Raw genomic sequence first — 14,714 nt, 5'->3', positions numbered from 1 at the left:
TCTGTACATTGTAGTTCATTGTAGTTCACTTTCTTGTTACTACTCTCACTTCCCTCTTTGTCCCTGCTTTCAAACTTTAAATTTGGTAGAAAACACAATTATCCTCACTCTGCCTCCATGCTCTCTGTACTCGCCATATGAATTTAATACTGACATTCATCTGTGCTTCTCTCCTCCAAAAGCCTGCTCTGTATTCTCTCCATACACTCACAACTTACAAGCACCAACCCCTAAAAACAGCCTTGGAAACACATCCTTGCCAGAGAAAAGCATCTTGGGACTGAACAACTTGACTTAAAGGGAGCGGCGTGTACCCCGGGAATGATCAAGAACGCTGCCTCAATCATTCACCTCTGACTGCTTGTTCATTAGCAAAACAGCTCTTCCATTTATTTTAATGTGCACCAAATTTGGGAGCAGTATTAGGGGGTGGTGAGCCTATCAATTTCAGCATGGCTCAGCTTTTTTTTCAGTGTTTTACAAGTCATTTTCAAGCCAGTCACAGCAGAGAGTGCTGTGTGCCGCCATAGCCTTTTATGTGCCTTCATGTTCAGAGGAATATTTGGCACTGAAGCCAGTGAGCACCCAGTGGCATCTGTTAGCAGAGCCGTGGCAGAAACTTCGCCAATGCTGCATCCACATATGCATTCAGACATATACATGAACATAAACAATCATGTTTATGCATATGTGCATAAACAGACACACACATGATCATTTTGTCAAGTCACTGTTGGCTGCAACTCAACATTTATTGTCTTATGTTGGAGGCTAAAACTCCTTCGGCCAGTCAGAGCAGTTATCATTCACAGCCATACTTTCATCTAAGCTATCTCAACCTGAAACTAATTAGCTTAGTTTGACTGCGTATGGTACATATTTTAAAGGAATATTAAAAGATTTTTGTAAAATGCACTTACTTACATTCTTGACTAAAGTTATGATACCACTTGTGTCTGTAAGGAAAATATGAAGCTGGAGGCAGGAAATTGTTAGCTTAGCTTAGCATAAAGACGACGAAAATCCACCTACCAGCACCTCTAACTATATTAACCATCTCCTGGGTCTATGTTGAACAGACAAATATGAGATCCAACTCAAAAACTGTTCATCTCCAAAAATGTCAAACTATTACTTTAAATGCAGGATCTGATCAAAGATATCCATGTTTCCAGCAGCAGTATAGCCACTAATCCTTCAGTTTTGATGTATTTTTCAGGTGGCCACATACCACTGCCCACACCACTGATGGAATATGTATTTATTCACTTAACCTTGGTCTAACCAGGTCCATCCATTTAGAGTGAGCATGAATTAACTTTGGCAGTAATAACTTTGTATGCTGACAGAGAGAAATGGCCGTACAGTACAAGTTCTGTAGCCAGACCAGAATGGGAAAATTGTCTGCTTTGCAGCAATCTGATGCCAAGACGTGAAAACTGAAAAAGAAGAAGTTGTCCTTTATCACAGTTACAGTTTCACTCCCCGTGAGTCTATTAACAGTTTGCAAAAAAAGGCTAAACTAGTCAAATGTCTGTCTGTTTCAAATGTTTTTGGAAGGGGCTCAGCTTGCCTCAAAGTAATTTAAATCAAACTCCACTCTAAGAACATGATGTTACAGAACTCTTTAGAATAAAAAAGACACTGCTGTTGTATTTTTACGTCTGTGAAAAAGAAATGATTTCTCTTATGATCCACAGAAAACATGAGTGGTTTTCATCATCCTTCAGACTTCAGATCTATCATCCTGTTTCTGATGTCCTCTCCTTTCTGTCCTTCCATTTCAGTGAAATAAATCATGCATTTACCTTGCTCACTGGTAAAATGATTAATATATTTTATTTTTTAGGAATAAATACACAGCATAAAATTGATAATATTTACATGTACCATATAATTTATAGTCTCAGTTATGATGATAGTGAAAGGGATGTGACGTAAGCTGTCTCTTTCAAGTTGTTTGCTCTCCAGACAGCCCATTGATGCAAATGTTGTCTGTCTCAGCCCAAGCGTCCCCCATTTAGGCGCATGGCAGAGTTCAATTGCCAATAAGAGCAGAGGGTAGATTTTATTTCTGCTTCTGCCAAAGCAGCTGATGATCACGCTCTCTCTTCTCCTCGTGTGAAAGTGTTCTTTGCATTTTTAAATCACCCTGAAATATAGTCGCGACATGGCTCATATCATCTGCAGCTCGGAATCTCACACCAGTGCTTTTTTGTATTTAGCTCGTATGCCCAGGACATCACTCGTAATTCATAGCTCCTGTAATATTGGAGCCCTCCTGTTTCATTCTGTTTTGCTTCAAATATCTATTTATGCGGCCACTTTTATTTCCTCGTATTTTGTCATTTGAATGTGTCCATTCACAGCTTTCATTTGCCTTTCTGAATCTCTGGTATCTCATCATATCCACAGACAATTTTCATATATCTTCCTCGTGTTTACAGCATATTTTTGTCCCTATAACTGCACCATTTTGGATGTGCTATAAATGATGCAATGCAGTTATTTTTGCATCTATTTGAGGAAAATTGATTTCTGTTTGCATCCACCGTAGCCATGGGCTGCGTTTCCCAGAGCAACACATCCCTGAGAGCATCAGTCTAATGCAATAGGGAGTTTTGGAGAAAAGCTATTACTCTCAAATGTTTTATTTCTGGCCTCTTTTTGTTCCCAACAGGTCCGTAATGTGACGGTCGATGGAGGCTTTGGAGCCTGGTCAGGCTGGTCCACGTGTAGTCATAATGATGGGGGCAGCGCGGGCTCGTGTCTGTGTCGGACACGAGCCTGCGATAACCCCACCCCTCAGTGTGGTGGCCAGCAGTGCCATGGGATCAGCGTGGAGGTTGCCAACTGCTCAAGGTAAACCAGTAATACACCAGCACACATCTGTGAATCTTTCTTCTGTCTTTATCAGTGGTCTGTGATCATACATCTGTATGTTCAGATGGAGAGATAAAGTGTTAAAGGGATTTAAAGGGAAATTTGTTTGTAATTTCCTGCATCCTCACAGCTATTCATTAGAAATACACGCACAGTGAATCATTCTGTGTAAGTGTCAGTTGTTTGGGGCTAACAAGTGTTGATTGGGTGTTGTTTTTTTCACTACCTCAGCTGACATATTACTAATTTTAACACTCTCAAAGTTAAAATTAACTGAGCTGCTGATGCTGTGCATCAGTCTTTTGCTTGCTTAACAGGGCATGTGACTGTTTCCTTTCCTGAGTGATAAGCTTTGTTAGTAAGCGGAAGCAACTGATTAGTTAGAAAGTTACCAAATTAAAGACCTAAAAGCTTATTCTTTATGACTACTTTTTTTTACCATTTCTAATTTGATTTCAACTGCTAGTATCTAGAGTTCTTGCCCCTTCTGTGTGTAACGAAGGTCAGGACTGGGTTTTAGCCCATGCCTTTATTCTCAAACAATACCGATCTGGCAGAAAACAGACCAAAACCATCTTCTCTGACTCTAAAGATGCATGGTATTTCCTCAGTCTAGTTATATGTTCTTCTTCTTCTTTTAATTAGATTAATTTATACTCTCAAATTCTAAAAAACATGTGACATGGTTCATCTCCCAAAACTTAAATTGAAAGCATATTAAAGTCTTCTAAAAAAGAAACTAAAACTTTTATCAGGGAGTGAGAGCATGGAGTATCTTCCAGCTATAATCTTGTTGTGATGTTGTGGTTTTCTGGCCACCTCTCCATCAATGGCTTAAGTAACCTAAACTGATGATGCACTTTGTGTCTCCATAGAAACGGAGCATGGACTCCCTGGACCGCCTGGTCTCCCTGCAGCACCAGTTGCGGCATTGGCTTCCAGGTCCGTCAGCGCTCCTGCAGCAACCCAACCCCTCGCCATGGAGGACGAGTATGTGTGGGCCAGAACCGTGAAGAGAGGTATACACACATGCACCTACGCAACCTCCATTTTTATACATGTATTCACATGTATTCATTAAAGCAAATACATCCTGTACATGTGTGTTTGGATTTCTGTGCATGTGAGAGACAAGGGAAAAACGAAATTTTGCTCCATAATATGCAACCTGCAGTTAGGAAGTATGACTTTGACTGTGACTTTTTCTTTTCTTTTTTTTTTCCTCACATCTGTCCAACTTTGTGACAGCCAATTAAGGAATGAGTGGGATAGGCCTGTGCTTGGGTAATTATCTGGCTTTCACACACAGACTGAGTCTACGGTTTGAAGCTTTGGAGGCTTTAGCGTAGAATAATCGCCTTTTTAAAGATGTTTGTGTGGTTTCTAAGCAACCTTCAAGGCCTAAAAAAAAAAAAAAAAAAAAAAAGTCAGTTTCTCAAGGAGAAAATATGTGAAGAAGCACTATGAGGTGCACTGTACAAAGCTGTCCATGTAGAAACGGTCAAGAAATTGGTGATCTTAAAGTTAAGGTTTTATTCGTCTCTCAGTGTCAATGATTCTATTACATTATTTCAGTTCCCTCTTAATAAAGACTGGGGTTTCCTAATGAAGTCAGACATTCCTCATTCCTACCCATGCTGCTGTTTTTCATCCAACCACTGCCATTAACCAGGGATGGAGGCAGGAAAAGTGCAAATAAATACAGTTCAAAGAGCACAGGAAAGGCAAGGAGAGAAATAAATTGTTACCAATCGTTACCACGGCAACAGTAACAGCAACGCAATAGACAAGTAATTGGATACGGCCTTCAAGGATGAACCTTATATTGTATTCTTTTTTTTCCCTTCCTCCTTTCTCTGCACGTTTTCATTTCCTCTCTCCATCCTCTAACCTCCCACCTTCCCTTTTACTCACTGATGCTCCGGGTGGAGCAATGCTTGGAAAAAAGAAGGACTCCACCAGGAGCTCTGAGGAGAAATATATGGAGTGACCGGCACAGCACAGTTACTCATGAGCTGCACCAAAAAAAAAAAAAAAAAAAAGCTGGCTGGTTCTAAAGACCACAGGAGGCCAGAAGCAGGTTTTGCCACCCCCTCTTTTTTCTCTCTCCGAGCTTTAATCTCCTTTGTTTCATCTCCCCTTCCTGCTCTCAGTACTTGCTCTGTTCAGCTATTTAAAACACCTTAGGCCAGTTAGGGGCCAGCTGTGAGGGCTGGAAAAGGATCTTTGTGAGGGAGGAGTGAGAGGAGAGGAGTCTATGTGTGTGTGTGAGTGTGAGAGAGAGGGAGAGACATAGAGAGTCAGTTGAACAGTAAGGCAGAGAGAGAAAGAAAAATGTGTTAACAGATGAATTATGCTATGTCAGTTTGAGCCTGCCTGAGGGAGAAAAAGATAAGATGGAGATGCTACAAAATGTTTGTGTGTTCAATATGAGCAGATCCAGGTGTGTCAGGAATGTCTATCGCCACTGAAAAATAGGAGAAAACTTATTGTTGGATGTTCAGCTCGTGTAACGGTGTCCAAAACATTCTGCCACATCTGTTGTTTATAGTTGCCCATGTGTGAAATAGGTAAAGTATTTTCTGCGAGCTTTAATCCGCATGGCGTGAAAAGGACTGGCTCTTTATCAACTTTCGCACACTGAATAATTCTTTTAATGCCGTGAAAGGCTTTTATTTTATGGGGCACAGGCCTCCTTTCAGAGGTGTTAGGTGTCTGCAGCAAGCCTCACTACACACTTTGTTCTTCCTATGTTGCCTCAAGTACCCTATTCAGCTCAATGCACAGGCCTTATGTTCAAACATGTATACTTATGGTGTGAGCTCACATGTACACAGACACACATTTACAAAGATTCTAAGACCAGACTAAACCTCCTCTCTCACCTCTTCCTTTTTAGCCAACAGGCTTCCCATAAGTTTGGCCTTGATTGTTTGCAGCAGGCAGGGCTTTTAAAGATAAAGCAAATGTTCTGAAACCGACCGTGCGCAGCAGTGCTATGGGCTTAAATCTGGCTGGTTAATGCCTGCATTTATGAACCTTCTGTTGGTATTTCCCTCAGCACATTGACATGGTCCACACTGCTTAGTCAGCCTATAGTGAGTAATTAGCAGCGTTTTAGTCTGATCAGCTCTGTGTGCTTTTTAGCGAGAGGAGAAAAGGATAAGATAAGATGGAGCAAAGCCACCGACTTGTCTGAAATGATTACAGCCTATACGATGATGATTTTGAAGCTCTAAATCTGCTCCATATTGATCACAGCAGTTTTTTTATTGAGCTTTGGTGCAGCAGGGGTATTTTGTGTCTGCATGCAATTCAGCGCTCATGAATGTCTGTATTAGTGTGTTTATACATCTTTCTCCTTCTCTTAGGCATTGGCTTGATTGTAATCCACACTCTTCCTCACCTCCACACTCCCGCCCCCCCCCACATCCCACTACAAGCATGCAGATTAGTAAAAGTGGAAAAGAGCACACTACTCTAAGGATTTTTACAACCAGGGTATACAGAATGTAGCTTTTGATTTGCGATGAACAATGGTAGAGTATTTGGAAATAGTACAATGGAAATATCCAGTTTGAGCCTCCGGAGGAAGGGTTTAAAGATAAAGCTATTTTAGCTCAAGAAGACTGAGTTTTCCTCAAAAGACAGTCATGTGCCAAAGCACAACAAAACAGCAATAAAAGCAATTTTATAGTATGCGTAAAAGTTATAAAATAAATTATATGGCTCTAATAAGGCCGGCAATCGTCTGCCGTTATTGTATAATGAGGACGGAGTAATTAAGTATTTTAGACATCGCAGTAATCCTGTCTTGTAAAACGATGTAATTAGAGATGATGCATGCGTCTTTGTGGCTTTTTTAATAGGCTGTGTCAATGAATTATGCAAAATGCATATGCACGTTCATTACGATTTGAGAGGGAATTTTCTTAGATGTAGCTTTTATGCAATACTGGCCATTACACAATGCACAAACATATACCACAGACCTGTCTCTGGTGGCATGATTCAGTCAGATGTTCAAGCTCACAGTACACCGTGTTCTCTGCACTCCAAGGCCACATCAAAGAGATATGTTGGGTTTGTAAAAGTTTGCTTAAAGTTAAGTTTACATGGTTTTGCAGACCTTGTCTTGTGGTATAGGCTCTTTGTAGCTATTTCAGTCCAGTGGCAAGGTTTCAAAAGTGTGGTGACGTCTTCAGTGCTCTTCACATATAATTTTAGTGTTCTGTCCGATGGCAGCTCAAAAGATACTGTCATAAATGACTTATACTGTACTATGTACCCAGTATAAGTGAAACTCTACTGACATGATCCAATAATTACATAAAACTGCACTGATCATTTATTTAATTACCAATATATCAGATGACAATGTGTTATGTGAAAGTTGTCACTCATAGTCATGAATCCACAGGTAATTATCACCTAACTCCACAGCTCCCTTCAGCTTTGCAAGTATTTTTAGCACCTTTCAGCTCATTATTTTGGTTTTTAATCTCACAGCTTTAACGTGTTGGTTGAGTCTCACAGCTCTCATTAACCACCTTTCACCTATTTTTACCCAAAAGGCTCTAATAAACCCACTGTACCTCACCTGCTTAGCACCAAATAGCAGGTAGACAAATTTAGCTGCTAGCTGGTGAACACAGTGGAGCATTTAGCAGAGCCAGATATTCCCCCTCATGAGACACTAAAACAAAGCTGGGTATGTAAATACGCAGACTGTTTGCTGACATGTTCCCCTATAACAACTGTATAATATAATGATATGTTATTATTGTGTCATCACCCAAATAACCAGTTAATACAAGTTTAAGAAAATGTTCAACACTTTGGGAAATACCCTTATTTGCTTGCTTTCTTACTACTCTCATGTCTGTACAGTAAACATGAAGCTACAGCCAGCAGCCGGCTATTGTGTTTCCCAAAATGTTTAACTATTTCCTGTAAGTCTCCATGCATTTAGATACAAAAGAACATCTAATTGGAATACATTTCAAATAGCTTGGGACCTGTTTTTAATTTCTCTTAGAGATTTGAAAACTTTATTATCTGATGCTCTTCATCACTTTTGTAGTTGTTTTCATTATTTTGCCTTCTCTCTAGACTTTTAGCTGTCTGTCTTATCTGTTGGTTGTGTTTTTGTTTTTGTTTTTTGCTCTCAGTTCTCTCTTCTCCTGATCAAAATAAGACTACCTGATTAAATAAAGTTACATACTCATCCCCTGTGGTCATTGCTCTTCCTTCCCAGGTACTGTAATGAACACCTGCCCTGCCCGCCTCACGTCTACTGGTCGGCCTGGTCGGCATGGGAACGCTGCACTGTGCCTTGTGGCGGAGGCATTCAGTCACGACGCAGAACCTGTGAGAACGGCGATGACTGTCCCGGGTGTGGTCAGGTATGTCACACAAACAATAGCTCTAACATGCACCATCCTTCTATCCGTCTTTCCCTCAGTCTCTTCATTGTGTTGAAACTCAGACTAAGCCATTTGATGCGATGAGCAGTCAGTGGTGATGAAATTGGAACATCTTAACATGACCAAATCCCCTGGCTATATTTATACAGTGGCAGCAGCCATCAGATTTATTACCAAGACCTATTTAATACCACACACACACATACAGTAATCACTCCACATATGAATAGGCTTATTTTCTGCCACAAAGCTCTCTCCAAAGCAAGGATGATGCAAGGAAGTGTTGAAATACGAGCGTTCTCCTTGTTGACAGAATGATGTGATGCTCCTGTTATTTCTGGTGCTATTCTCACACACACACACACACACACACACACACACTCACACACTCACACTCACACTCACACTCTCTCATCCACTGGTTCTGGTAAAAATAAAAGAGAATGAACATGATAGCTGTAGCTTCTTATGTCCCTCTTGGAAATGGATTAAAGAATATGGGGCAGAGACTTGTGGATACATAGGGTCCTTGAAGTGTGTTTTTATTGTCTGTTTGCTTGTTTGTTTATGAGTTTTCTTTACCATTTGGACAGAATTTGAGCTCCGGACAGCTTAAAGACAATGAATATTAGATGAATATTGATGAATATTTTACATCATCTTTTTAAATGGCTGGTTTATATTTAGGGTTATTAATTATAATCTGAATCAAACATACGTAAATTGTCTCTGATACTGTGCATTTATGTAAATGTGCATTCTCACAGTATCTTTATGCATATAGAATAAATGATTAGACACAGGCATTCAGTGTGTTAAATTAAGTGATGTTTAATTTTTGTTTTTTTGTTTTTTTTATAAATTCTGCCAAATTCTGAAAAAGCATTCAGCTACCCAAATCAGTTTTAACTGAAAAAGCACATCCTACAGGTTGTGTAATGGTCCGTTATAAAGCCAAATAAAACACTGCCAGCATTATGAAACATCCCACACGAGGCCTCGCAACCTCAAGAGCATATATAGTTGTAATTGCCCATGACACATTGGTAGCTGCTGAACACCCAAATGAAAAGACTGACCTCCCATTAAGTAGCAGTTTAAGTTTACACACATAGACACGCATGCCCATCAGATGGCAGCTGTCTTATTTCTGTCACTGTGCAGCGACCATTATCCTCACTGAAGCATCCCAGGAATACAGCAGCATTCCTAGAGGAACTCAGTTCACGCAAGGCAACTGACGGTGTGGACAGGGGAATCTCAGTGTCTTGTCAATCCCGTTTCCAAAAGAGGAAGCCCCTCTTTGACTGTCTGTAGCTGTGGGTATTTTTGATTTATCCTCAGTTTGGAGACAATCTAGGGCTGAGTGAGCAGGAGATGACAGAGAGAGTTTTTTATTAGTGTCAGGGGAAGGGACAGTCTGGTAGTGATTACAGACAAGGAGGTGACACTCTAGAGAGAGCTGAATCAGGTCAGTGGGAAAGGTTAAAAGAGGCTCTCGTGTAAACTCAGTACTCTCGCTATCTGTTTCACCCAATCCCTGTCCTCCTCCTTTTTGACACCCCTCTTTTCACTGGTGCTCTCTGAGTTAAACTTTTTGTCCCTTTTTTGCTTTGTTTTGTTTCCTCATCGGCTCCTTGTCTTCCAGAATTGTGACACGGACTTAATTGGGTTCATCTCAGCCACCGGAGTTGTAATTATATGCAGACTTCACGGACACCTTCTCTTTTTTCCGGGGGAAGACTTTATTTGGACAGCTTGGCTAACTTGTATTATAGCTGCATATTTACTCAGATCAAAGAAACATTTGCCGCCTTTCATTTACAGCTCTGATAAGGTGCTTAATTGCACAGCTGTTAATGTATAACAAGTGCCTCAATGCACTTAAAGCTCCTTAAGAGGTACAGCTTAAGTGTTTGGGATGGAACTTTAAAATTCCAAATGACATCCTCCTTTCCAGTTAAATAGTTAATTTGTATTTCACATGTAAGGATCAAGGAAGATGGGAATATGTTCTTTTAATTTCATCACACACCCCTCCCCCAGAAAAGTGAAAAGTGTGATGGAGGTTGTTTTTTATGTGCCATCTGTCTGTGTTCTCTTCCCCCGGACAGATCCATGTTTAATTAAACAGAAGGAGACCACACACACACAATAACACACACATTGCAGCTTCTGTCATCACAGCTACTTTTTTAGCTCAGACGCCCTACCAAGATCTGAGGAGATGAACGCTGTGTATGTCTTAGATGTAGGTGTGTGTATACGCGTGTGCATTCATGTTTACCTGTCAGGACTGATATTGCAGCAGCCACCTGTGGTCAGCTCCAGGCATTTGCCAGACATTAATCGACATCGATGAGCTAACATCTGCTTGGTGTTTTACAGAGATGTCAGGGAGAGAATTCACAAGAAATCCTAACTTTTGGAACTTAATTTAATAAGTGCAGAAGATCCACTAAAGTTGGTGATATAAGCCTCTTGCAGCAATGTCGATGGTCAACATTCCTAACATGCTGTAAAGTGAATCGCTGAGTAAAAAATCTATTCTGTCACTTTTTTTGTGATTCTCTATTGATCCCTTAAGCTAAATTTTTTACACTTAAACCCCTCCACAGGGAGCTCACTGCAGAGCCAGGGACAGAATAGCTAAAGTGAAGCTGGTAGGGATTCAGGTCAAGGACACTTTAATTTAAACACAAGTGTCTCTACTCACTGTGCAACTCTGCTACCCTGAAAACAAAATGTTGCCACATGCGTGATTAAAGGGACTAACTCTCAAGGTGCTTTAATTCCATCAAACCTGCTATAATGTTGCCCTGTGTGTCATTGCCTTAAGCCTCAACAGTCTTATCATCAGGGAAGTATTTAGTCCTGAGGTGCTTGGTGCCACATTTTGCTGATGTAAAAGGCCACATGACTGCAACCTCATCAGTCTGAGCTCTGGTCCACGTAGGGCTGCTCTGCCCCGTCTCTCTCGTTTCACTGTATCTGCATTACAGGTTTGAATCCCCCCAAGAAATTGTCAAAACCTGGGCTGGAAATAAACAAGCGAGGCTCCAGTGGCCCAGCAGTGATGTACAGTACTGTACCACGAGCGCAGTACTTACAGTGCTCTTCCCCTGTGTGATGACACAGGGGACAAACATGGATAAACTGGATCTTTCTTTTTCCCCAAACCCTGAAGCACTGAGCAAGCATTAACAGTTAGTTATTCTGGGAGGCTATTAATACAAACATTACTCATTACATTACAAAACAAATTGTAGTGTCGCTAAAATATCAACCCTTTTGATGCAGTTCACACATCATGTTGAGGTCTGACCGAGGAATTAAAAAAGAAAAAGTAAATTTACTTTTGTTTTTTATAGTACACTTGATATAATTATCAGATATTAGAGACAGGCAGCTAGACATCCCTTATATATAATCTTTGTTTAATCAGGTAATCTCATTGAGATAAAGATCTCTATTGCAAGGCAGACCTGAGTACAGCAGAAATGAGAAGAAAAACAAACATCACAGCATCAGTGGCAGCTGAACATCAGTGAATAGATTTGAAGTGAAAAGTTTAAAATCAGCCAGTTGAATGACACTTTTAAAATCCTCTGTAATTAATTCTATTTATTAACACATTTTTATGCTCTGTGCCATTATCAGCTGCCTCAACAGTAAACCCCAACTTAAGTAATAGAAAGTTAAGCCACAAGCCTCTGCTGTATGAAGTTTTACTCAGAAATCTCCACTAAAAGTTTTTATCATATTCTGAGCAGTATGCCGACACTGGACCAACCGGAGAGCAGTAAATACAGAGCAGTTACATAGCATGATACCAGGTTTCTGATGGTTGCAATGCAATAAATCATGAAGTTTGTTCTGAGTTTTTTTTTTTTTTTTTTAAACATAAGTTAGCAAGTGGTTCCTGCTCCATGTAATTAGCTACTCCACACAGCATCTTAACATCCAGACTGTGGAGGTTGGACAGAAACAATGTATTAAACCATTAAGCTGTGAAACTGAATGTCATATGTGTGACATATCTTCCTAATGTTTTGGATATCTGCTAATGGTTTAGGCACTTAGTTTTGAGTAAATGCATCAAAAAATTATAAAACGTTTGTTTATGTTATGTTTAAATAATACAGTACAGTATATATTGTAAAAATATCTGAGAGAGAACTTTAAACTAAGTCTGGCCAAAAGTAAAAGCTACAACTGCACTGAAAATGCCACACTGGTACCCTTTTTTAATTCTTAGTATTAGATGAAAGAAGACTCACTTCAGAGATGTGCAGTCTTCAAGAGGATATCATTCACTGTGGTAATTCCTACTTTATATAGTAAAGTACATCAAGTATCTTTCACATCCAGGCATGAAAAGGAACCATTCTTCTCTGTTGAACGGCACATCTTGACTCTGCCTCTCAGAGTTAAATAAAAGTCAAATATGGGCCATGCAGAACTGATGATGCACAGAGCTGCTTAATGATTTTGAGAGCTGTTCTATTTACCTGTGTGGGGTTCAGTTGTACAGCCAGGCTGTGAAATGAAAGTTAAGAACCCACTGTTTGTGGAGGCAGACTGATGTGTGAACATAGTTGTGTATTTTTGTATTATTATTCAGTGTGTATGTGTGTGTGTGTGTGTGTCTGTGTGCGCGTGTGTGCACTGGTGTGTAGCCAGGAGACCTGCTCTTGGCCGACAGCAGGCTTCATTATGGAGTCAGACTGGTTGGGAGACAGAGAGAGAGAGGAGTCAGTGTTTGACAAAGTGTGTTTGGTCGGCGCTGCTAATTGAACTGATGTGTCATGGAGACTTGTGGAACATTAGGCCTCAATCTCCACAGACTCAGCCACAATAGATAAAGATGTAGGCACAGGAGAGGACTAGTCGTTCTCACATCTTACATCTGGACCACTTATTTAAGCATCAGGATACTGCTGTGTGTATATAGAGTCATCTGTATATACACAAACACACATATGCTTTCCTTTCCTCTCGCACTTTCTCTATGTCACACACACACACACCCACAGCTAGCCCAGTCCAATAAGAAGTATAATGAGTGTAATGATAGTAGGAGGCTGGAGAGGCATGGTTCCTTATTATTCACCTCCCACAGCTGGCCAGACACCACAGAGAGCCTTTTGTACCTACACACACGTACACACACACTCTCCTTTACATCCACACACTCACGGAAATAAAGACATACAATGCATTTCCACTCCACATTCATACATTCTTCAATAAAAGGAGAGAGGCAAAGGGTTTATACTTTGCCTCTCAACACCCAACACTCAGACACTATGCTGACACACTCTCTCTCTCTCTCTCCCTCCCTCTCTTTCTCTCTCTCTCTCTTTCTCTTTCTCTTCCTCTTCCTTTTTTATGCCCTTCTTCCCTCTCAACTTGTATCCCCTCAGCATATAACACCTAAAAAATAAGCAGTAAGGTCTGTGGCTGGAGACTGAATGAGATAGGAGCTGCCTGAATCCATAACTCAGCCATGCATAAAATGCATAGACTTATAAACATGCACACTCTGTACACACACACACATACACAAATCAGTGCCAAAGTGCCAGCCTAGAGTCAAACTTTCACTCATTGTCAGGTTGACACATACACACACACACTTGCATATAAACACACAAACAGCCTGACCACCACTCCTAAACTGACCATCCGGGCAGCTTGTTTGTGCGAGGCTGTAAAGATGCTATCAAGCGTCCTCCCACCCAGCTCTCCTGAGCTCTAGCCAGAAACACATTACAGTGCTGCCAGTCTCAGAGCAGCTGCCTGTTAAAGGTGTTGCACAGCATAAAATCGCTCCTCTCCATTTGCCCATAATGCATATTGCTGGGGGGTGCAGATATGAGTTGAAATCAGCGGACTAATTGAATCCAATTTTGTGTTCCACATGCCTCTTGTCACATTTGACTGCTTTCCGCCGTGTTTTCACTTTTGGTTAATTTCTCTGAAATTGAGTAAAGTGTGAATGTGGCTGAGTGAAGAGTGCAGGAAATGTTTCCTCTTTTTTTTTGTTTGTTTGTTTTTTTGTATTTTTATTAGCTCGCCATATCAACTGGAAAAAATTAGATGGAACATTTAAATAGCTCATTTTGCTCAGCTTATTTTGCCTAAATGTTTCAACACCAAATCAAAGTTTAATTCAAATATGGCTCCTTCCTTTTGTTCAGACAGCCACATTTACACAGACAACAAGTAATGTATGCCTAAGATGACCTATTCGCTGCTCTGGCTCACTGAATGTCATTTGAATGGAGTTATTTCATTTGCTTGTGGGTGTATGTGTGGGGTTATGGATTTTTCTTGGTAGAGCTGGACTTAATGTTTATTTCACATCCGTGGGTCCATTTTTAATGCATTATTCAAAACATG

The 14,714-nt window shown here is 40.5% G+C and overlaps 1 protein-coding gene across 3 annotated transcripts in view; it reads left to right on the top strand.

The window, feature by feature from the left end:
- Positions 1-14,714, top strand: part of sema5a (sema domain, seven thrombospondin repeats (type 1 and type 1-like), transmembrane domain (TM) and short cytoplasmic domain, (semaphorin) 5A) — a 116,675-nt gene that overhangs the window by 75,002 nt on the left and 26,959 nt on the right. For all 3 annotated transcript variants that reach the window (XR_001960688.2, XM_051066587.1, XM_018674026.2), the window contains exons 13-15: positions 2,681-2,862; positions 3,759-3,902; positions 8,141-8,288. Coding sequence is in view for 2 of the 3 variants with exons in the window: in XM_051066587.1 (XP_050922544.1) it covers positions 2,681-2,862; positions 3,759-3,902; positions 8,141-8,288 (474 nt within the window). In the remaining variant the exon portion in view is untranslated. The remainder of the gene's footprint in view (positions 1-2,680; positions 2,863-3,758; positions 3,903-8,140; positions 8,289-14,714) is intronic.

Source organism: Lates calcarifer, linkage group LG24 (assembly GCF_001640805.2).
Source record: "Lates calcarifer isolate ASB-BC8 linkage group LG24, TLL_Latcal_v3, whole genome shotgun sequence".
Taxonomy (NCBI): domain Eukaryota; kingdom Metazoa; phylum Chordata; class Actinopteri; family Centropomidae; genus Lates; species Lates calcarifer.
This window is presented reverse-complemented; position numbering and strand designations above follow the sequence as displayed.